Source organism: Panthera tigris, chromosome F2 (assembly GCF_018350195.1).
Source record: "Panthera tigris isolate Pti1 chromosome F2, P.tigris_Pti1_mat1.1, whole genome shotgun sequence".
Classification (NCBI taxonomy): Eukaryota; Metazoa; Chordata; class Mammalia; order Carnivora; family Felidae; genus Panthera; species Panthera tigris.
In genome coordinates, this window is record NC_056676.1 from 38,805,624 (window position 1) to 38,830,763 (window position 25,140).

Below are 25,140 nucleotides of genomic sequence, written 5' to 3' on the forward strand. Positions count from 1 at the left end.
TTTAGTCAAATCGACAATGTAGGATGACCCACAAGTTAATGAACAAGGCAATTTTAAATACCAGGAAGCTCTCAAATATCTCCTGTGTTACAGATCTAATTTCATTTTCAATAAAACAAAATATCCTAAAATGACTGTGGCCTACACACGCTGACCACTTTGAAGCCCATTGCATGCGTGCTCTGGTGGCCTGGACTCCCAGCTTTTACACTTATCCGCTATTTGACCTTGAATGTGTCACTTAACCTCTCCAAGCTTCAGATGTAAATCTCTAAAGTGGGATAGTAATATCTAACTTACCAGGATGATACGAAGGTGAGAGAGAATACTAGAAAGTGCCTATCTTGGCCTCCCTAGTGCAAGCACTGTTTTATCTCATGTGCTCAGATCCCATCATTTGATAGTAGAAAGCTGGTGTTACCTATTTTAATACGATGGTTTCAAGCATTAAAATAAAAGCATTAGGTCACTACTCAAAAATGATCTAGTTCGACCATAAGTTTTCCTTTCTGAAAGTCACTACTGTACGAATAGTGATAAAAATATTTATGATCAGTCAACAGTTCCAAAAAATGTGGAATTAAACCGCAGGTCCTAAAACATTTTACAGTGAAAAATAAAAAATAACCACAAACTAATATTTTTGATTAAAAATTTTTTTTTTTTTACCCATCTAATTTCATCTGTGGAAGATCATCTCTGGGGGATAAAAGGAGAGAGAACCAATTACTTCCAAAGACTGGTTTCTCCAAATAAAGGCATCTGTTCCATGCTGGCAACTTTCACGTGAAAGAAAAACAGAACTCTGAAAAGTATCTGCACTCAGGGTAGATGGTCACACACATCGAAAAGGAGATCTACAAGAGTCCGGCTGCAAACGTGATCTGCTTCCTGCTGTTCCCCATCAGCTAACATCTCCCTCCCCTCCTTCTCTCTCTTTCCTGCCTCCCCACGCCCCACCTCAGAAACTCACAAAACAGTGGTATTTGTTACACTCTAAACAGTAACTTTTCTAAGAGCAGTCCTAAATCTTGATAATTTTCCATTTGAACTTTAGTATCTTTCCCACCTGCAGTCTGGGTGGCTGGCCCTGTTCATGGGGAAAACTCCTAGGTGGTAGGATTTGAAGACTTGAGGAGAGTGACAGTGAGTCCTAGAACAGAGCAGTGCGGAAATCAGAAAACCTAGGTTCCGACGTTGCCCCAGCACACATGCGGGGTGACCTGGGGCACGGGTAAAAGCCTCTAGGAGTGATTTAGGAAATGAGTTCATTCCCAGGTGAGGACTCAGTAAGATGGTATGTGAACCTCATTCTGTGAAGACCTCCAGTCCCCTCCCACCACCATGCAAGCATATCTGCCTGAAATTGCTTGGCCACCTGCGTGAAGGAACAGAAGGCTGCTCTTCTGAAATGATGTCTTCAAGTGAAAACGTTACCTGGAAGGAAAAAGTGGTATTTTCACTCGCTTCCGCATTCTGAGTCCCAGAATCTTGGGGGGAGATGGACCTGTTATCCTATCCAGTACCCTCCCTAGTTGTAAGTCTAGTTCATCGAGCAGCAGAGCAGTTGGGATCCCGTACAACGTCAGAAAAGATAAGATGGGGGGGGGGGGGTAGGCGGCCAGGGTAGGTTACTCAGGGGGAAAGTCCTCAGCCCGTGAATCTGCCCAGAAAACAGCAGCCCTGGGCAGCCAAAGGAGAGAAAGCGATAATGTGGGGGGCATCTGGGAGCAGAGAAGCTGGGAGCCACTAACATGGTTTTTAGCCCTGTTGTGTCCCTGACCAAAGGGACAGTTTCAGCTCACAAACGCATCCCTACACACAGCATTTTCCTTACAATTCAGGGAGTTCACCCTTTACAGAAAGCACACTTGTGAACTTCAGGGTAAAAATAAATAAATAAATAAATAAATAAATAAATAAATAAATAAATAAATAAATAAAACAAAATAAAATAAAATGGGTTAAGATGTGCACATATGAATATGCAAGTGCAGTTTGACTAGAGCTGATGGGGTTGTATTGTTTTTTTGGTTGCAGAAACTTACAAGCCAAAATACAGCAGCAATAAATTGTACATTCTATGATAAGAGAACACAATGAAAGGGGACCGAGATAGAAACTGGGAGAGAAACAACATGCGGTTGAAATCAAAGATTTCTAGGTCTTAGCAATGAACTATTTCAGGACGGTACCAAGTACGTAACTTGAGTTCAAGAAATAAGTTTTCAAAAAAAATTTACTTAACAAAGCATCAAATAGTACCTCAATTGTCCCAGACTTACAAACAACCAGCAGACAAGTCTGAATCAGACGGATAGTAGCAAAGAGTTGGATGTGACAAACCCAGTGTTTGAGGAAGAGATATCATGAAGTCTTCAGAAAGTGGTTTCATTTGAGACTTAGGAGATGACAAAGTGTGTTCCCTGGAAAATGGGTCTTAATGAAGGCTGAAGTGAGAAAGGTCTAGCAAATAAGAGTGTTGTATGCCTTGAACATCTCTATATCCCCAGACATCAAATACGGCTAGATGTTCTTTTAAGGATTTGCTGAAGCAAGGTGACTGAGAAGGGTCATGTGGAGAGAAGAGAAGGTCCTACAGGGGGTTTCTAGAATCGTGATGGGCAGTTCCAAAGAGGCCAAGTCATGTTCTAAGAATAAGCAAGTCTTTATTAACAGTTATGCTCCATACATAACACCTCATGTAATTCTCATGACAACCTTATGAGGTCATGCCATGATTATCCAGATGAGAATGATTTCCAGATGAACAGGGGGGAGTAGGAGGAGATTCACCAAGTAGGACAGCACTTGGAAGCTGGGCCGCTTCCCCTCCACACTCCACTGCCTTTTGGCAGGGAAGACAGAAGCATGACTTTCCCCCAGAAGGACAGAGTCCCAGAACCAGCCAATCCGGGTCTGATGCTGCAATCTCTAACTTTACAGTGAGTGAAACACGTACAAGATTTGCAAAAAGGCTCAAAGGACCAAGGTGACATACAACAAAAAAAATCTCCTTTCAATCACCATGCCTGGGCCCCACTTTCTTCCCCAAAGCAACTCCTGTTGTCAGATGCTGGTACATATCTCTGCAAGGAGAAGTGTATGCATATTCTTTTGGACAAATGTAGCATATGGCACATAATGTTCTGCTCCCAGCTTCTCCCACTTCACAATATATCTCAGGAATGATTCCACATCAACACATGTAAGTTGGTTTCATTTTTTTTAAGCACTATAGATTGATTTTTATGCTGAAGTCCTTTTCTGACTGCCGGTGATTAATTCTTATCAAGCACAGTTGACAACAGAGGAAAAAAGTCTTAACAAAATTCCACTCCGAGAGATTTTATAACAAAACCACAAACTACAAATTTGGTTAAAGTTCAAAAAGTAAAAAGAGAACTACCAGTATATTTTCAACTTAAATGATTCTGGACAAAACAAGGTGAAAGACCCCGAAGTAACATTATCTTGATGAACCCAGACCTAAAAGTGCTGAAATTGGTAGATTTTTGTTGTTGTTTCTCTTTTTTTAAATGTTTGTTTATTTTTGAGAGTGAGCGGGGGAGGGGCACGGGGGGGGGCAGAGGATCTGAAGTAGGCTCTGTGCTGACAGCACAGAGCCCGATGAAGAGCTTGAACCCATGAACCATGAGATCATGACCTGAGCCAAAGTAGGACGTTCAACCGACTGAGCCACCCAGGCTCCCCGTTGTTTCTTTCAATAACTAAAATCCCTTAAACAGGGAAGATGATTTGCAAGCAACTTAATCTTAAGGATTCAATACTGCCCTTTCACATGCAAAAGGGATTCCTCTACTTTTCCCATGTGAGGCCTCTATTTTAAAACAAAAAATTGTGGTCCTTCATATAATAGTATTGTGTTTACTATCTGCTGGTCGTAAAGCACATAAAGACAAGTTTCTAGTAACTCAGTAAAGTTTTAACACGTTTTTGTTCTTTTAAAGTGTATCTGAAAATGTTATCGCATGAAATTATTTGGTCTACAGACGACTGGGGTACTGAATGAATGAATGTGGGTTCAAATAACTGTCAAGTAACGAGGGTTGAAGTAACTCTCACTTCCCCTCCCAGGGAGTGTGTCCCCACAAAGTCATGCTTCGGCTCTTTCAGGGCCTCTTCCTGACTCCTTCCTCTCTGTTTCCCTGTCTTTTCTCCTCTATGTAACATTACAGTTGAATGAAGTTTCACAAATTATCCTGCAAATACAAGTTTGGTGTTCGAGAAATGTCAAATAGGTAGGTTGCTGTGCTAGAAAGTTAAGAGTCTGACCCAACCCACCTCACCACTTCTTATAACCCCGCATGGCCCAGAGGTACCTACGAAACGGAAGGGATCTCAGAACGGATTAAAATTCATGCAAGAAGCCAAAGCACAGAAGGGAGCCAAGTCCCAGAGAGATCAATAAACATCCTCCATGCGACAGCCACTCTGGAAGGAACACCTATCACTTCACAGCCCTGTCACCATTTTCCACAAGGAGCTAGACCACAGGAATCCCCAGGGCAGGGATACACCCCTGGGCTCTGAGGCTTCTCTCTGGAGGCTGAGACTCTGAGTCACATGACACTCGGTGTCTGTGAGGAATAGAGAAGCTTCTCCTTAAACCACCGGAGTGATTCTAAATTCTGGCCAGAGAAATGCACTGGACACATAATGCAAGTTCTCTAAATTCACCCCTACATCCAACTTCTAATGATTATTCCTTTGCAATGCCTCATCCATCTGCCTCCTCTTTTGTGTCCTACAGACCCAATCCTGATCATCCTGCTACAACATCTAAAATCTGAGTTGCTGCCACCGGCTTCCTGGCTGGTTCGCCTCCAGTCATTCCTCCACTCCGATCCGTCCGACTGGTCAGTGTCGGACCAGCTCTTGAGAAACGCGACCTCACCCGGGTCCATGGTTTCGCCTTACCTAGCACAACTTTTTGTTTTGTTTTTACTTTGGCTTTTGTGAGATCTGTTTCCCCATGGCGCCCTTTGTCCAAAAGAAGTCCAGCCAGAGAAATCTAACATATAGAGCAATTTGTTGTAAAAGCAGAATCTTTCTGGTTTCACGGTGCTAAGACAAATAAAAGGGTCTGAACCCGGGCCGGGCAGCCTTCGCGCCCCGTCCCACCCCGAGGACACAGTTTTAAAAACTTCTGGCTTGCTCAGAAGATAAAGCTTAAATCAAAATGCTTCACACCCAAGACATTTATGATCTGTTTATTTCCCAATCATCACCCATGGGTCCTTTTTGACACAGCCACGTTCTTTAATTTATTCTCTCTCCAGCCCCACTTACCCCACCCCGTTAGTCCTCCGAAAGCCTCTCCCACATCTGGGTTTCTGTACTCCACATCCCTACTTTGTAACTGCTCAGAATCCCATTGTGATGACTTCACTTTGATAAATCCCGTTTTAAGACAAGGTGAAATTCCAACTCGCCCCCCCCCAAAAAAAATAGTCTAATTTACTGGTGCATTTAATCGGTTAAGTCACGAAGGCTCACCAATTTAGGTAGCAGTTTTCTTTGACCTGAGTGGGTCTATCTTCAGTGGGACGTGAGCACGCACTGAGTTTCATGTATACCCACTCATGGACACCCACTCATGGATACCTACCACCTCATTTTGCACATAGCAGGCATTCATTAAATATTTAGCAATTTATTACTCCCAACTGACAAGCCAGAGTGAATTTTTAATTTTCTTTCAGATAATCTAAAAGGGGTCATTACTAGGACTCCCCAAAGAGCCTATGTGTTTCTTTAAAAATAGGAAAATTTGGGAGCCCCTGGGCAGCTCAGTCAGTTGAGCGTCCCACCCTTGATTTCAGCCTAAGTCATGATCTCAGGATTCGTGAGATCAAGCCCCGAGGTGGGCTCTGCGCTGACAGCATGGAGGCTGCTCGGGATTCTCTCTTTCCCTCTCTCTCTCTCTTTCTCTCTCTCTCTCTCTGTCCCTCCCCCACTCATGAAACCTCTCTCTCTCAAAATAAATAGTTTTTTTTAAAAAATAGGAGAATTAGGTTTAATGGGTTGCTCATTTTACTGCTCTTTCATTTATATTGTCCTCTGATATTTTATACCTACTGCCTCTAGCCAAATCCAGGCTCGCTTTTGGACAAGTCGATGGAGACTGATCACATCTATGTTCCATTTAGACCTGAATGGACCTACCTATCCTTATTCAATAAAAGGATGAGAATTTATGGTCCATGTTTGCTTCCCATCAGAGGTCAAACCCACATTTGGCCAAATCCTCATTTCTAAATAAACCCAGCTAGAGATGAGAATGAGAATGTGTGACAGGTACGCAAAAGGTAGTCGAGAATACTTGTCTGACACATGGTAAAAGTTACAGAATCCTAACCGTCACTTAAAAAGAACACTTTCACGGGAAACAAGGATTACTATGTCAGTCTGATAAACACCACATTTCCAGTCCCAATATCATCTGCTGTTCTTCCCAGCTGTGTTTGCTCATCACTGTGTACATAACATATGCATAGATTCAGGAAATAAACTAGCAGTCTTTCATGACCTGTCTTACAGCTCACATCTTCCTAGATCCTGAGGTTAGGGAACGGGGCACAGTACATCTCGTTTTAACCACACGGACCAACCGACTTTCTAAGACTTTGCATTTGAGGTGCAACTTGCACCACACGTGCAGCATCCACTGGGGGATGACCTTCCAGGTGCTGGTACTCGGTCTGCCCAACCGGATGTGCATCTGCAATGCTCTCTGCGACTCTGCTGTGCTGGTTCCCTGGCACCACAACTGTACCCCAGCATTTGCAGGTCCCACGACCTACCTTCTTTCCTAAGATCTCTCCGATCCCCTACCTGAGTGGCACAAGGGCGCTCCCCACAAGGTCTGGTGGCAAAGGCTTCTCAAATACTCTTCATAATAGCATCAGACAGCTAGTTTTCCCTCCCCGTGTTCTACCGACCACCTCTAGCCCATTGCTGTGCTCGCACTGTTTCCTCTCCTATGATTAGCGGCCACCTAGCTCTCGCGCTTCTGTAGACAAACTGCCATGACATCTCATGACATTTTCTCTATTATTTCTCTGATGCAATGACCAATCCAGTCAAGTGAGGTACCAACCAAGAGCTCATACTTTTAAGGCATTCTCCTTGGTGGCCAAAAGAAGAAAAGCAAAATCACTTCAATTTGGCCTCCCACTGAACTCCGAATGCCAACACAAAAGTCTTCTACAACCAGTGAAGCGAAACTAATTCGCGTGGCTTACATTGCTAACAAACTTCCAAGTCCTGCCAATTGCAGATATTCCTAGTAAGCAGCAGAAGTTTCTACTGCCATCCTGGATGATGACAAAGTGCTCTCCTTCATCAAATCGTAAGTACGGGAATGCCATAGCTCCTAAGTTCCAAAGAAATCCAGCCCAGTTCCCTCATTGACAATTTCACAAATTAGGCTTAAACTTCTAATAATGCCTAAACTGTTGAAAAACTACAGCATGAAATCAAAGTGTTATTGGTAATAACTGGGCATTTAAAACCAACAGCAGACTGTTTCTTCAGACAATACAAATAGGGTAACTTCGGTCTTAGTTAAGAACTGACTCCTAACCAAATGATAATGTGCCCTTGTTCATTTAAGGAAGCTGTTACTTACCAAATTCTCTCCAAAAATGGTTTATAGAGGTCACTTTCTAAATTTCCAAGTGACTTAAGTCCACACCTTGAGACAGCGGGATACGGCGCATGCCTAGTAAGCACAACTAATCACCACCATGGTTTAGCTCCTAGCCCCTCACTCCTGCCCCCAAGCACCAAGTTCATCTTGTCCAGCAGCCATGAGGTAAAAGCATAAAGGCTGTTCTCCTTGAGCAAAACCTGAAATATTTAATTCCTTCTCACCGCATAAACAGACTCATTCCTCCATCATTCACCTCTTAAAAAGATAGAGTAACAACTAAAATTTTAGACAGTCATCTGAGATCCAGGATGGCTGTGGAAAAAATGTCTCCCTGTGCTCAATGCCACTTCTTTTCAATGGAGAAGAGCGAGGAGATAATGATGTTCTACACTGATTCTATTTCCCAGCCATATGGAGGGGAGATGCGCCCCCAGCTCCAAATGAAACATTAAGAAATTTTTTCATTCACCTAACCATGGGAAATTCTTAAAAGCCTCCTCTCAGCATCACATGCAAACTCATACATGAGAGAGTTGAGAAGCCTAAGGAACATTGAATCTGCCCTTCATCTTACTTCTGAAGAATTCACCTGAAGGCTGGAATGCATCCCGGGCTACACAGCATAACAGTGACTGAGCTGGAAAGGGAAATCCAGTTTACCCATCCGTCAGGGGAATGTACACACCATATCTTTCTTTTTATAATACAGAGCGTTTTACAGCACACAACTATAGCTGCACACTCCAAATAGTGCAGAATCCCTCTCCTCTTAAGAAATGACTGGGAAGTTGGACCCGGCCAAGTAGAAGATGTAGAGATCAAAATACAGTATGACCAAGTGTGGCCAAGTATGATGGGCCAAGCCTCGGGGATGAGGGACATTGGGCAGAAGAGAGCTCCAGAGATCAATAAAGGGAATAACAACCTGATTCCTCTTGGCTTTGGTATGGTGCAGGACGAGGGAACACAATTTAGTAAGGGAAAAGCCTGGATTAGGAGGTACTGAGGGATACAGACTGGCAAACACTTGGGCATATCCAAGGATGTCTATCAGCTAGTAGCCAACTCTGATTCCTAGGCTGGGGTGAGGGCATAAGAAAACAATGGGTGCACAGATCGTGGCTGCTGAGAAGCATATTAAGCCATGTATTCAGAAAATAAGCCTCTAATTATTCAAACTTGGGAACAAAGCAGGTGATAAAGTTGGGAGACACAAGAAAATCTCGGGTTTCCATATTAAGGCAAAAGGTCTAGCCAGAAGAGCCACTAAGACATTTCCAAAGTGTTCGAAATGAAGTGATAGGCTGGTTTATAATTGACTTAAAGTCAGTAATGACAATGTATGGGAAGGTTAACCCCAGGCTCACAGCAGATCTCTAATATTTGTCAGTTCTTCTCTCTCCCAAGACCAACAACTAGGTGGTTGGTCAGTGCACACTCAGAAGTGGTCTAGGACCCAGCTGTTGAAAAATTAATGAATCTAGTCAATCACATTCCCTAAGGTACTTAGAGCTGCTGCGACTGTGGGACAAATGGGAAATTTCTACATCTGTGTCCTCATCCGACAAGATCTATATTCGAAAGGCCCTATTCACTCAACTGGTGATTTGCTTTAGAGAGCTTGACCAATGTGAAATCTCCAAAACAAATGCCTGCTCTATTCCCTCAGGAATTGTATTATAAGGTAATCTCAATTAGAGCTATCAAAGCAGTTTTTGTTTTGTTTTGTTTTGTTTGTAAGTAGATCCCTCACAGTCAGTGAAATTGCTAGTGGTTCTCAGCAGCACTGACCATTTTCAACTCTGGCAAACAGGAGGGTCTCATGCCTTCAACCTCAACCGTGGCGCATTGCTTTATCAGTGGCTCCGATGTAAGAGCCACTTTATAAAGCATGACCATTCTGAAGAGTCACAAGAAGCTTCCCCCTGTTGACGCCTTACAAGGTACAGAGGCTTCAACGCCGAAGGTGGCTTCAGCACAAAACAACTTGTGACAAGATCACATCCCTAACGCAGACACGTTTCTTTCTTATACTGATATGTGATTCAATACCATTTCTTGAGAGGGGCAAAGAACTTGGTGCTGTACCAGGGAATACACCCCCATGGCTGCCCAGGTCTCTGAAAGATTTGCCACACTTTGGCATCCAACTGGAAATGACATTTCTTAAAAGCATTATTCTTTGGCTGGTTACATACATGTGATCACAGGTACACACACTCAACACCTCTCCTACCTCTTCTTTTGAGCAGGCATTGCAGAAGAAATGCCGCCTTTGTTAATATCCATCCTACTACTGTGTCCCCATGTCCGTCTTCCCCTTAATCCATTCTGGAGATACTCTGAGCTTAACTGTGAAGAGTGTGTCTGGCCATTCAAGTGTCAAGCCATAGCTCTAACTGAGCCTGTGGAGTGATCACGTCTCCACCTGGACCAATTTCTCTAGCCTCAAGTCAAGCCAAGAGCTGTTGTGCACAGAGTCAATACTGAACCCGATCCAAATGTCATCAGTCTCCCTCCTACCTTAATTCTCTATGCCCAGTTTTACATGGAGAGCAGTGCCATTCGTTTTCTTATTAAAGGGATGAACTATTATTTTTATTATGATTATTTAAGATGTGTGAGAGTTTTCTTAATTAATATTAGATGATTTAAAAAGAACTTGTCTCTCCTAGAAATGTCACTGGTAGAATGCATCCAATTTTTCTCTAATGTGGTGCTTTCCCTGTCCATAAAACTTATTTGATTAGCAGTACTATAGAAGCTAAACCTTTTGTATGCAGGCACTCAAGCATAATTTAATCATTTTATTTAAGCATGAAAAAAATGATTCTGAAAGCCCTGTTAGGTAAAATATCCCTGATTAGTTTAAACTTACATTTGCAGGTATATTAAAGGTGAAATAAATCACAGAATGCTCAGTATGCAACGGAATAGTGTTAACTTTGTTATAACAGTCAGCAGCAAGTTAAAAATTGTAGTACTGGAGAATGCAAGGAACAGATATCTCAACTTAAATAACTATATTTAAGCAGATTATTTAAAAACAAATTTTGTTTTGTGTGAACCCTTTTTATATTACCAGGATTTTCACCTATGGAAACCTCTTTCACAGTCAAACAAGATAAGGTCCTAATTGCATAATACCATTTATCTGCTGAGGCTAAAAGTGCCAACAAATGAAAATGCACATGAGGCAAGAGATTGTCAGAATAGAAAATTGTCTTTTTTTTTAATTTTTTTTTTTGTTTTTTTGTTTTTAAATAACCCACTCACACTAACAAAAGGCTGCAGTAGCTTCCAAATTATAGGCTGTTATTTTTAGTGGAAGTGGCTCAATATTCATATTGGAGCAGATGCAGCGGTTTAACAAAACAGCTCTTCAAATCCTGCACAAATTGAAAACAGGAAAACTGATTGCATTTTCTCTTATCACTTTCCTTTTCTGAATTGACACTTTTGGCCTTCTGAAAATTTACACATGGCTTTCATCTCAACAGCACCTGCTGATCAAATAGAAACCTAACATTTTCATGAAAATGGTATAAAGGACTAGTTTTGTTCTAAACACTGCAAAGGGCATCAGTCACCTACTTGATGGCAACAATTGCTGTGTATAAAGCATATTCACGATAGTTTTATATTTTCGTTGAACTTTTTAAAAAATACGTTAAGTCCCTTCTGCTTTTTTCCCCATATTCACTTCTGTATGACTCAAATTTCTTTGACTCAGTTTTGCCTAATACTTAGTTGTGTTATGCAAAGACTCTGTGAAGTGTATAAAAGGATAGATTATACTAAGAAGATAACGAAAATACTTACTATTTTCTCTGCCTCTGCTTGGAATATACACATATTTGTTTTTACTGATTACGGTCTACACCATGTATATGGGCATAAAATACATATATATCCCATTTTCGCTTTTGTACCCACCAAAAGAAAAGAGGAAACAAAAAAGTCGAAGTCAGGCCCTATTTGGGATGGGGTCTTACATATTTTATAGATACAGATTTAGCAGGTGCTCTAATGTCTGAGTGCCCCGGACTGGGGCAGCACAGCTAATACCCAAGCACAAGCTGGTAAACACCTACGTGATGTGACCAACTACTCCCTGGAGTTATCTGAGACCAGGTAAAGATCAATCTTGAAAATGGGTGTCCTTATATGCACTATGTGCAAGATTAATAGCTGGGCTGCAGCTCAGCTTTTTAAACAAAAGTGCTCCCCATGTTTCTCTGTGACACCCCATTCTGGGTAAAATTAAAGGTGCTCGTGAGACATGCTACCTGTCGGTTTCTTAGCCAAAAGAGCTCTACCCCTTCTGAAGGATTCCGGGTTGTCCATTCCCATTCTGCCTGGGTGATAAGGTAACCTGAAGGCAGAAATGACATACGGTAATGTATGTGCCACTCTGGCCAGTTGGTCTGTGAATTTCAGTGTTTCATCATGCTCACTGAGGCAACAGCAAACCTGAAATGTCAATATGCTCAGTCAATGGAAGTGAAATAATGGGTCTCTATTGTCTTACCCAATCGATCTGCAGCCTTCAACAAGGAAACATGCCCCCCCTGGCTTTAAACAAATTTTAATTAGGCTTTTAGTTACTGGATCATATTTACCTATGAAAACACCTATGTTGATGATGTGTAGGAGGCAAACGATAATTTCTTCACTTTTATCCATTTTAAGAACATTACAAAGTTGATACCGTAATTTTTTGAAAGACACTCTTGAGTCAATAAAACATGTTTTCACTCTTCTTTTTTTAAACCCACTCCAAGGAAAAAACTCCGTGTTTCAAATCCAAAATACAAATCTACCTAACAGAGTCAGAATGATGTTTTTTTCCTCCAAACCATGTTGAAACCACACCATAAAATCAACCAATTGCATATTAAAAGTAGCCTTCATTCCCTTTGCTCACTCATTCAAGTAGCCACCACCGTTAACATCAATCCAACACCCATTCGAAACAAGTCACACAAAACCAAACACGAAGGATCAATTCCAAAAGCCACTACCCTTTTTGCTCAGTTTATCAATCCTAAACCGAGGGGGTACCTGAAACTCCAGTTAAAATGAGGGAGATGGTAGTGACAGCGGGGAGGGGTGGGGGATGAAGAGAGAATAAGACATTTAAGTCATTCAGTTTCGCCTAAGTTCCACGGCCCTTCCCTGCACCACAAGAGAGACAGGCTCACCTTAAAATAAAAATTAAAATAAACTAATCAAGTTGTTAAGCAGCTTTTTTCTCTCCCCTCTTCATCTAAAGGCTTCAGCATTCAGTCAATAAATAATCTATTGTTCCCCCTTTATCGAGTCTCTTTAAACCTATTCAGACTGGCAAAACTAAACCCAATTAAAGATAAGGCCCTCCGGTAATCTCACCTCGGTGAGTCCTGTCTGGATAGCAGAGGTGATGGGAGATAGCGTCCAGGCCAGGACTGATGCCTCCTCCTCAACCCCACACAACAAAAGGCAGATTTCTCTTTCTCCCTCTGCTAATCTTTAAATGTAAATTCTCTCCGCCAGCTAAGAGGAGCGACAGATAACATGTTACATCTTCACTTCTCCTGGTCTTATCGACTTCTGAATCATTTGGAAAGGGAGAGAGGGAAAGAGAAAAGCAGCTTCCCCGCTCCCCCCACCCCCCCCTTCCCACCCCTCCTTCCTCCCCGCTCGCCTCCCCTCCCCGTTCACGGAGATTACCTTCTGGCAAAGGAGCGCAGGAGAGGCGGCCGCAGCCGAGGCGGCACCCAGACCGCGGCTTTGTATTCATTAAACACACATCGGAGCTTATCAGAAGTAAAAGGCTTGTCAGGATGGCACATTGTGTGTGAGTGAGTGTGTGAGCGCAGGAGGGAGAGGAGAGAAGCCAACGTGCATCAGGGTGATTACAATATCAGCAGGGCCCAGATGGAAGCAGGAAAATAAACAGAGGGTGCGTGTGAGACGGAGCGGGAGAGGGAGGAAAAGTGGGAGAGAGAGGGAGCGAGGGAGAGGGGAGAGACACAGGCTGGAGGGAAGAAACCAAAAGGGATGGAGGGGGTGGGGGCTCAGGCCCCAGGATCGGGGGGGGGGGGTGGCCAGTGGGCACAAGGTACCCCAACGCTGGCTGAGGGTGACAGCCAGCGCTGGGGGGTGCCTACAATCCCCAAAACTGACCCCTCCTCCCAGAAAAAGGGAGGAATGCAGACTAGCAAACTGCATCGCCCAGGTTCCAGGGCCAGACTGTGACCGTTCTGGAGGTTCTGTCAAGGTCAGAAGGGATCAAGAGTCCCCTTTTCGGCAGAGCATAACAATGAGACATTCACCACCTCACCTCCATTCGAATTGCCACAATTTGCAAAACAAACCTATTTGAGCCCTCACAGCAGTTACTGCAGTCTTCCAGACCAACCTCAAGTGGAAGTTCTTGTCCCTTTCTTTGCGGGCCCCAGCACTCCTAAATTCCAGCCCTCCCCTACCCATGCCAATGGAGATGGACACAGATCTGAAATGTCTTTCCCTGGGCTTGAAAGTGTCCCAGCAGAAGACTTGTGCAGCCAGCATCCCTGTGATAAGAAGGACCACTTGTGATTGGTAGCTACAGGTGACTTAGACACCTGCTCCACCTCCAGAAATTGTGTTGGGGGAGGGGGTTCCCTATGTATACATCTGAGAGTCTATTTTGGAGGTGGGAATTTGAAATTGAGGCAATCAATCTCAGCCTGAGCTGCTTCACAGCTCTTCACCCACCCAGAGCCCGAGAATCAATCAGAGAACAAGCAAGAGCTAATGTTCCTCCGTCAGACCAGAGTTCACCCTCCACCCCAGCAGGGTCAGGAGGGAGATACACCTGAGTAGTCCCATGGGAGCCCCTTTTCACTTTTAAATGCACCCATCAGACAATCTGAACATCTGATCAGATCCTTAATGGAGTGCAGATAATGCAGCAAAGAAGGTTATTTTATTGGGGGAAGGGGGCGTATTTGGTTGTGTTGTATTTCAAGGCACTGAAGCTTGGTTAAGAAGCTCTCACTGCAGTATGAAGAGAGCAAGTTCAGAATGAAGGAGCCAATAAACTGCATAATTGTGCATGACATACACTGTAACCCCAGCCGCAGTGAAACTCCGGGTAATAACATAGCTTATATACGGATCTGGATAGAAAGGGACAAAACGGTAGCAGGGAGGGAAGCATAAGGCTACTTAGTAGAGAAAAACACAGAAAAGGAAGACAGTCTCTTAGAGACAAATTTGAGAAGAGGCATTGTTTCATCACCAACCCCCTGCAGAACACTCTGCCAAAAACCAGTTTCATGTGTGGTGGGCCCCACCCCCCACCCCCACCCCCACCCAACCCCATGCTCCCACCCAACCCCATGCGCCCACCCCAAGAAAAGAATTAGGAAAAAATTTGACAGGTAAGGCAAAGTGAAAATAAGCTGGACATAGGTGGGGGGAAGGGCACGTGTGAAAAATCTTGTCATGCAATGAATGTCAGATAAAAAGGGGTCTGCCACAATCCTCCAGTAATCCAATAATGTGGAAAACCTCGTGGTTATCACTGAGACGAGAACAAGGTAATATTTCTCCATAAATCTTCAAAAAGTGGCCAGGTTCAGTAGTTAGAGAGGGGTGCAAGTGTAGGAAGTAAGCCATTTGGCAGGGCACCTTACAAAATCAAGTGAACTTTAAATGGGTGAAAATCGGTCATTCTGACATGTTTTAAGTTGAATAACAGATTTCTGGAGTATCATTTGAGTTCTCATAAAAGCTCACCTTTCACCTTTTCTCTGTTACAGAAAACTGCATTCAGAATAACCAGACGCAATCACACATACCTCCCTCTTTATTACATTTTAGTTAGATCAATTTGGACACAGCCGACATGCAAATACCTGTAAAACCAACACAACTCTAGGAAGAGAACAAATACAACTTACAAAAGCCCACTACATTTTTACAAGCTCTTTGGGGGACAAAATGCTATTTAGAAAAACAAAACAATGCACTCCCACTTTCAAACCCAGAAAAGGCTCACTTTTTTTTTTTTTTTTTTAAAGCATCCAAACACTAAAGGCAGGAAGAAAACTGTGCAAAACCTAATCTGCCAATGTTCTTATTCTGTAAATGCACAGCATTCCTAGTACCACCTTGTTTGTTCATTGACTTTTGGCTCACAGTTCTAGAAAAGATCAACCAATTCTCAAATGGGAAGAATCCATGACTCTCTTCCAAAGCAAATACTTTGCTGCAAAGCGTTCAATTAAAAAAAAAAAAGAAGAAGAACGCCATATAATAATCAAGAAGTATAATCACAGAATCAGCGTACAACAGAAAGTGGTTTCTATAATCACAGCTGTCTTAAAGTCCAAGCTGGAGACCAGAAATCTTAATTTCAACTAGTTCTTTTCTTAATAATAGGTTACCTTCCTATAAGAGCAAGAAGTCCATCTGCCCCAGGCAGATAAGTTTGGGAGCATTAATTCAGATAAAAATCTAGCATTTTCTTTCTTTCTTTGAGTATGTGAATTCTAGTGTGCTATAATGTGAGAATTCCAACATATGACCATTATGGCATAATATCTCATTGCTCAGCTTGTCATTATTTCATTTGTAATTCTTATGTTAATTATGTTCATAATTACTATAAACAGATGTGGTAGACATTCATGTGACCTTTCATTGCAGAACGCATTCCTCACTCGTTTTGCTTTAATTTCTCATGGATGTGAAACAGAAATGCAGATAAAAGAAAAAAAGCTTTCTAATGTTCTAATGTCTTACGCACCTAAGTTAAAACAAAACCTCCCTTCTTCATCTGCATTTCAACACATTAGAATATTCTTAACATTTAAGCTGCTTTACAGCACATTTTTAAATTGTACACTGAACCTCACTGCTACTCACTAAATTGTAGCTGGGGATGGCAAACAAAGGCTAGCATCCATGCCTAAGTTGTTTGTCCTTTTTATTTATTTATTTTTTGAATATCAAAGGTTAATGCAGCAGAATTGTGCTTCAAAACCAAGTGCCTAGCAGCTACATACCGATTTATTCACTCATAACTCAACCATCACCCTCTTTACATAAAACGCATTTACAATAAAATCAGTATGGATTTCATTAGCTGAAAACCTCCTCGAATTTCATTTCTTTGGCCCTAATCTATAATTAGTGTGGACAGACAGGTGCAAACCCTTCTCTTCTACAGATGGCCACTGGAAATGGTGCAAAGTAGCTCCTTCTGTTTAAACAACACAGAGATAACCTGCTCTGTCTTATCACTTACAATTACCTCCATTAAACTGAACTAATGTTTGCTTTAATAAAATGTTCACTGTTCTTTAAACATTATTTAGGAACTCTTATATTAATGGCTGTAAAAAAGTGAAGTTGGAAGGTGTCTCTTTGGGTAATAATAACTTATTCTGGATAAAATATTCCCAGTGATGGATAATACCAGGTTCACAAAGGTGTTTCAGTGGATTTAACGTTGTTCATTATTTTGCATAAATAGGGTCAAATATGATATTTTTAAAAGGCACTTAAGTGACAATTTAACAAGTGCGGGGTGGGGGGGGCACGTTTTTCCTCAAGTTTAGACGTATGACAGGTTTAATTTTTTTCTTACAGATTTTAACTTGCTAGTAAAGAACATAACTTAAAATCCTGGATTGCTTTCAAAGGATATTTATGTTCACTTAATTTTATGTATTTAACTTCTGATCGATGACTCTGAAAGTTGTATTAAGTTCATCATTTTTAAGCCACGTGTAAAAAATTAACTATGACTCTAAGTGCACTCTGTAAGCACATGGTTAAAAATTACTCCGTTCCATAATAAATCACTTGTATGAAGCCAGAGATCACGTCTCCCTGCTTCTGCTATCAATAAAGCCTGTGGATCACTATATGAGGAATAAGGTGTCCATAAAACAAAAGAACTTTTAAACACCCAAACAGCAATAAATAGCTTTTCTCACTGAACTTACATAACTTACAGTAATAGACTCCAGTAAAATGCAACTGACTTGGGGTTTTTTTCACATGCAAATCCTGCAGGTGCCAATTTTTCAGACTGCTTTGCTATGAAGAGCTATGTTGCCTGCATAAAACCTCAATGAAGAAGGCTCCGTATTCAGTGCCTGTCAGCTGATGTTCATATCAAAGAAGTGAGAAACAGGATTTGACAGTGAAGAATGTCCTAAACTGACAACCACTGGCCAGCATTCCTATTGGAAGCATTTCTTTCTCGTGATCCCTTTTCAATGTTTAAAAAAAAAAAAAAAAAGTGAGTCTTTTTTTTTGGCTAAGCTTCTATTTTCCAATAAAATAAATGATAATGGCATCTTACGTTTGTGTATTTCTTTGCAATTTTGAAGGGCTCTTTTCTCTGCAAACATGAAGACTAACACCCTCGATGGGAGAGCTCATCATCCAATGCTGGCATTAAGAGCAAGATTTCACTTTTCTTCAGGAAGGACAAATTGTGAAAATATTAAAAAGCTGCAGTGCTGTGGCTGCAACCACACACTGCCCTACTCTCTCCAGCAACTTCCAATTGAATAGTGCAGTTTGCATTGTATTGCAAGTATAATGCCTCTTGTTAGGAAGGTCCTTTAAGAATCATTTTTGAAAAATCAAATTAATAGCAAGTGTTAGTGGGTCACAGAGACCACGCTGACAAAGGAAAATATCATTTCAAAGACTTCTGGGCTGCTTTGAGTTGTCCAAACATTAAAGAAAAAATAGACCATTTTCCCCATTGCTTTTATTAGGTATGAACTGGACTAGGTGTGGAGAAATACACACTCAAATGCTCCCACTCAATATTTAGCTTTCCACATAAAGTGCTGTCTAAATGGTTTACAACAAAATTATTAATGCTTAAACAAAGGCTTTTAATATAAAGTTCTTCTCTTAGCATAAATCTTAGGTAAAGTCGGTTTTTAACATGCACCCAGAATGAGCCTGATTCCTGGGTTACTGGGTTGGAATTTTCTCTTTTGAAAGAATAAACCAAAGAAATACCAAATGTTAAATGCAGTACAAGTAAATCAATGATAGTCTTCAAGTTCCTCAGCATCCATCCTGGCTGTAAGAAAAGCCTGGGTCAAACTAAGATTCCCTGATGAATCCTGGGTGAGATGATCAGACCTCCCTTAAAAAATAACAACCACTAAAAAAAAGGAAAGGAAACCAGACAGCCCTATCTATGCTATTTGAAAGCCCCCGTAATGTTAATACCAAATTAGACTTTTAGGAGAAATCAGGGGGAAAATCCACAGAAGTATGAATTTGCTTCTGTTTGTCCACATCACAGCTGACATAAACACCCAGGTTGGGGCTATGATGGTTTAAGAAACAATGGTGTTTGTTGACCTTTTCTAAGGAACTGTGTGACAGGAGAAACTGGGCACAGCAGAATACTCACATGGTCAAGGCAAAACACAGCGATAAACTAAAAGGAGGCCCCCAACACTAACAAACCGTTTATCACAGAGAAGCTGGTCAATTTGTATTCTAGTGAGTGTGGGCTCACTGGGCACAGAACCAGTTCCACTCCTGTTTTATGCAAAGGGAGGGGGAAGATAATAAAAGCCACTGAGTGCACTTAAAAAGCATACAGATGTTTAAAAGGAGACTAGGAGAGGGGGAAAAAAAACAAAACACAAAAACCTGTAAAACAGATTTCAGTTCACACAGAAGGTAGAAAGAAAATGCTTTGGTCAGCAACCCGACCTTTATCAGGGGATAAATCAATTTGCAGCAGCTGTGGACAGCCATTTATACACAGGCCCTGGGCAGATTAATTAAGGGAAGCGAAGTTAAAAATTCAAGGGGGCTCAGAGTTACATTAAGCACATGAAGTTGGTCTGAAGTGGCCTCTCCAGCTCTCCTGGTCCTCACTCCCTCGCCCTGGCCTCAGTGACTGGTCGTGCAGGACCCTCTCCACAAGGAATAGTAGCTATTCCTTAAAGCGACATTCTGCAGGTTCCCTCAGGGAGCAGCAGCCAGGCTGGGGCAAGCTGGGATTTGAGGTGCCCAATCTTTAAAAAAAAAAAAAAAAAAAAGGCTACGTTCTAAAGACTTCTCCCCTATGCTCAGCAAGGAATAAGGAGATCGAGGGCTGCGAGGCTCCCCAGGCAAACCCTGCAAGCTGAAAGGCCTGGGGCGGAGGGGGTGGATACTATTTTTAGTAACAGTCTTGGTTCACATCCTACTTCCCGGCATCCCAGTACTCAAACTTTTCCAAGGGTTGACCGCCCTTACCGAGAAAAAAAAAGAAAAAAAAAAAAAAAAGGAAGAAGAAAAGAAAAGAAAGGAAAGGAAAAAAAAGGGGGGGGGCGGGGAGTTCAAAAAATGGACTTAAGCGCTTTGGGCCGACACAACCGTCTCTGCTTAAGGCGTCCTGGCCAGCGCAAAGTCCGCCCCGGGAGAGGGGTCTGGGCGCGCCAACCAACACAGTCCTTTAAGGTTCGCGGAGAGCGGTTGGCAGCGGGGCCCGGGCGCCTCACCAGACCGGCTTCTGGAAAACGAAAGGAATTCGCGGACGCGGCTCCCCGTCTGGGCTCCGCTGGGCAGCAGCCGCCCGGCACAATGCTCCGCGCCCCGCTCGGGAGCCGCGAGGCCGAGACGGGGATGCGAGGGGAGCCCCCCCAAAGGGCGAGTGGCGAGGGCCCCGAGCGGAGGTCAAGGCAGGTGCGACGCTGCCCAGCGATCGCCGGCGATGGAGTCCCGGACCCGTCCGGGGTGAGAGATGCCCGGTCGGGAGACTCCGCCCGCCCCCTACCCGGGGGCTTCCGGCTCAAGCACCCCAAACGCCCAGTAGTAACAGGGAAAGTTCTCAGGCGGGCGCAGGGCGCCCAGATGCCGCTAAAAACACCCGGACCACAGTCGCAGCCGGGTCTCAAAGTTAACACTCTGCCTCTCCTGCTCTTACAGCTAAGTTTTCCACCATCGAAACATGCCTCTCCCTTCTAGTTAAAACCCCCCACGACGCTGGTTCAGGGCCACCTGCCAAACGCACCGTGGGCACCTTGACCAGTTGTTCTGTCCGGGGGTGGGGGGTGGGAGCTACGCAACATCTTCCTGCTTACATGCCGCTATGATAGAGGGGAAAGAAAAAAATATTTGTAAAAAAGACTGCGCGGGGAATCAAAGAGCGAAAATTGCATCCTTAGCTGACCCGTGAAGTTCAGTGTCATCTCCGACTGGAATCACCCACGATGTTCCCCTCGGCCCCGTGTGTAGTCCTACCCTAGTTGAGCGACAAGCACAGCCTGCAGCCTCTCGGCCGAATAATCCAAATGAAGATGACGGTCATCAGAATAATAATTAACCGTAATAGCCTGGGGCCCGTCCCCGCCGCCCGCCCGCCGGCCCAGCCCTCCCGCGGGCACTTACACTGCACTGGGCTGGAGAGTCCCACCATCCGCCACGGGCTCCGAGCTGCAAATAAAACTTCCCGTCGTCTCGGCCGGCCCGCGGGGCGAGGGGGCGAGGGCGCGGCGCTCCTTCCCCAGCGAGGCCAGAGTGTCCGCGGCCACTCGCCCACGCGCGCTCGCCTCGAGGCCGCGGAGTCGCCGGCGGAGCGCCTGCGGCCGTCCGGCGCTGCGCACTGTGAGCTGCGGTGCAAAAAGCCCGGGGTCGGGGACGCCAGCCAAACGCAGCCTCCACGCAGAACCCAAGACTTGCGGAGCTCCGCTCCCCTCCTCCCGCCTCCCTCCCTCCCTCCGCTTTTCTGTTGTTGCTGCTGTGGCAGACAAATGTGATGTGGGGCGCAGGGAATTGCCACTGTCACAGGCGGCGTCTGCGTCTGCCTCGCCCGCCCTCGCTCACTCTCGAGGAAGGCGACGCATTTATCTGCAGGGCGGCCGGGCGTCCGCCGGGGAGCAGGAGCGCCGCGCGCTGTGCGCAGAGAGCGCCCGCACCAGGCCGGCCCCGGCGCGCGCCCGCGCCCCGGGCGCCGCGGCCGCTCGGGAGGGAGGCGGCGGCGCGGCCGCTACCAGGTGCAGGGGGGAGGGCCCGCGGCGGGGTGGGGGGGGAAGTGGAGGTGGGAGACATCTGTGTCGTGCAGGGGTCACGGAGGTCAAGTATATGTTAACAATGGGCAGGCCCGGCTCGCTAGGGCGCGCGGGCGGGCGGCCTCCCTCCCAGCCTCGCCCTCTCCTGTGCAGGCTGGACGTGAGGCTGGCTCCCTAATGATGCCTTCCCGGGCCGCCTGCTCTCCGGCGGCCCGAGTGCCCTGCAGTAACCCAAGACGACCACTTTCCCCGGCCATCTGGAGCGCTCCTGGCTGCCCTGCCTGCGTCTCATCACTGGCTGGAGAGACAGCTCTGCTAGAAATCAAGCCACTCTCAGATCTCCTCTCTAATCCCCTTCTGTTAGCTGATTTCCAGACTGACTATTTGCCTTCGCATTAGATAATAGCCTTAGAGAAAACAATTATCATTTTCTTTTTTTTTTTCTCTTTGTTTTTCTACTTCTCCCATAGTATACCGTTTAGAGGGGCCTCTTTCTATCTCACGTTTTGGTTGGATGTGTCCCCCTCCCCCAGACATTAATATCAATACTTTGGGGGGAGGGGAGAGAGTCCCAGAGGAAAAGATAGGGTGAAAGAATTTCAGATATTTCCAGAGTAAATAATCTCTCAGTGAACAGGGCTGACAATTTGTTTGTACAGAGCGAAAAAGGGCTTGAATGATAATGAAAATATTAATATGTAGGTCAAATATGATCAGATAATGGCTTGCAATAAGTAAAATGAAATCTTTTAAAATTATTATGGAACGGTGCCACTACTGCAAATGTTATTATATTTAGTGCAACAATTTGAAATCCTACCCTAAACCATGTTCTTTTCCCAACTGGCCTACATCAATGCAGATTGTCCAATGTGCATGTTTCTAAATCTCATCTTTACAAAGGAAAAAAAAAAAAAATGCTTAAGATAGAGTCCGAGTGGCCTGATGCAGAGGGAACTGATGAAACATTCCTGGATGTTATTTTTTAAAGTGGTGCTCCAAATGTGTAATAGTGAGTAATATCCCTTCCCCCATCCTTTTAAACCCAGCTGGAGCTTCCAATTCTGAAGTCTTTTTAGACTCTACTAATTTTTAGCAATTCATTTCCAGAAAACACTCATTGTTCATTCTGCCCTCTCCTTGGGACGTTTGACTAATGAATTATAATGGATTAATGAATTGTAATGTTAAGTCTTGGTATTTGATATTATGATGCTGTTAATTTGAATCTCAAATTTTATCAAGTTGGACATTCTATATGAACTTCTGCATTACAGCTTTTTTTTTTCACCCCTTGCAAATCTGAACCCCATTAATAATCTTAAGATATAAAATTTACATACACTACTGTAACACCTTTGTGTAGGAAATTATGTCAAAGCTTACTTATATTTTCTGTAGAGAAGCAAAAATATTTTGATATTTTATTATCCTATTACTTGTGTTCTTTCTTCTGCCCAAGTTGAAAATGAATGATTTGGATTCTGGAACAGTACATTTATCCTTATTAATAAAACATCTGAATCAGGAATGGTTCTTGTGAAATAGTGTTACTTCTAGAATCATATTTTAAAATTTAGAATTAAAGTAAATCAACAAGTTTTAGGACGTGAAAGATAGGGGAGAAATAAAATATACATATCATGCCATGCTTTTCTTCTCCCTGTAAATTGTGCCAGTGTAGGTGTGAAATTATAATAGAAATATTAAACTTCAAAATCAATGGACAGTAACTCATAGGAAATCAAAGCAGAGTTTTACATTTCCAGGCTAGATGCACAACACCGGGGCGTATATTTAAATCATGTTTTATAGGATTCTACAAGTCTTATAGGATCTTCCTTTATGCCAGTCATACCCCTGGAAAAACAGTAATCATTGATCTAGTTATATTTCCTTTTTTAAAGAAATACCAATGTTTTCTACTCATTGATGTATTTGGCTTTACATCAGTAGGATATTTCACTAAATCTGAGGGTTTGTTGTTTTTTTTTTTTTAATTCTGATAACAGCAGCTGAAGAACACACATCCTTGAGCTGATACAGAATGACACAGTATATTCCTTAATCCCACTTCCCACACCCTTTACAAGCCTGTGTTCTACAAAACGTATAACATATTTTTCTAGAAGGTTTATCCTTGTATTATCTCCTAATTCCTTTATTTGGAGCAAAAAAGTAACTATGGGGACCAGCTCGAGCATGTGGTGATTCTTAAATTGCAAAATCCAGGAAAATAAAACATATTAAATGAAAAGGAAGGTGTTCATTGATATCTGTGGCGGGAGGGTGTGAATTACCTGGAAACAGTACAGGTCCACTAAAGATTTGCTTACTCTAGCCTTGGAGTAGGCAATACACATGATATAATATTCACAATACAAGAAAGTATTAACTGATACATTTTTTTGAAACCAATTTGAGGAGACAGGGATCAGTATTAAGTCTTCCTATCTGCCACTCACAAAAGAGATCAAGTTTCTGTACCTTCAAGAGTGTTTAATTTGCTGCCCCCCAAACTCATAAAAATAATTTTACAAAAAAAGATTATTTAGAAAAACAGACACCTACTAACCCTAATGAAACCATTAAATTGAAAAACAAAATGCACAATAATGTGTTCAACTGTAAAAAAGTCCTTTCTAGCAATTTTCTTTTTCTCACACTTTGGAACATTTTTTTCTCACATCATTAAACTTTCATTATTGTAAAGGTACCAAGTTCTTTCAATTTACAGATTTTTTTTTTCAGGAATGTTACCTAAAGGATGCTTTTTGTTTTCCCTTAGGCCAATCCTAAAAAAAAAAAAAAAAAAAAAAGCTGAGGGCTTTCAATACACAATTCAGATGAGTGCTTATTACCTTCTTTAGAGATGTGTGATTCAACTCTCACACACACAAAAAAAAATCCTATGCAAAATGTTAACAAGTACTTAATTAGCCCTTTTAAATTTTTTTCTTATAGATCTTAAAGTTTAAATGACTTCCAAGCTGTGATTTTCTGTACCTTGAAAAAGTCCTCCTGTTTGCGTAGGTTGATGAAAATCCTTAATTGCCATGTTGCTTATTTCTAACAAAAAATTATTTATTCTTCTATTTGTGAAAAAAATAGAGTATGATAAGCATCAAGAATGGCAAGCAATAATTACATTTCCATAAATTTAGAGCCTACCCACTCTTTGCCATATCTCTCCTTTTTCCTGTGTAATTCTATGTAGTTTACTTCCTTGAGCTTTGCATGGACAAGTTTTATTCCAAATCTTTTCAATTTTGGTATTTAAATTGTTTAAGGTCTCATTTTAGGACACAGACAACAAATAAAAGAATAAACTTCAGGGATCCTTTTATTTTATTCTATGGTATAGGAATTAAGTCACATATCCTTACTATGCACTCAGTGTACATTATAAATATATTTGTGCTTGGGATGCTTTTCACCTAAGAT

General features: G+C 42.8%; 1 protein-coding gene across 6 annotated transcripts in view; it reads right to left on the reverse strand.

The window, feature by feature from the left end:
- Window positions 1–21,202, reverse strand: part of RUNX1T1 (RUNX1 partner transcriptional co-repressor 1) — a 153,831-nt gene extending 132,629 nt beyond the window's left edge. For 4 of the 6 annotated variants that reach the window (XM_042972833.1, XM_042972834.1, XM_042972825.1 and 1 more), the window contains exon 1: window positions 21,077–21,148. Coding sequence is in view for 1 of the 6 variants with exons in the window: in XM_042972827.1 (XP_042828761.1) it covers window positions 21,077–21,104 (28 nt within the window). In the remaining 5 variants the exon portion in view is untranslated. Of the gene's footprint in view, window positions 1–1,069; window positions 1,180–21,076 lie in introns of those variants that run through there. The other 2 variants (XM_042972827.1, XM_042972826.1) reach the window with 2 other exon arrangements.
- Window positions 21,203–25,140: the final 3,938 nt, after the last annotated feature.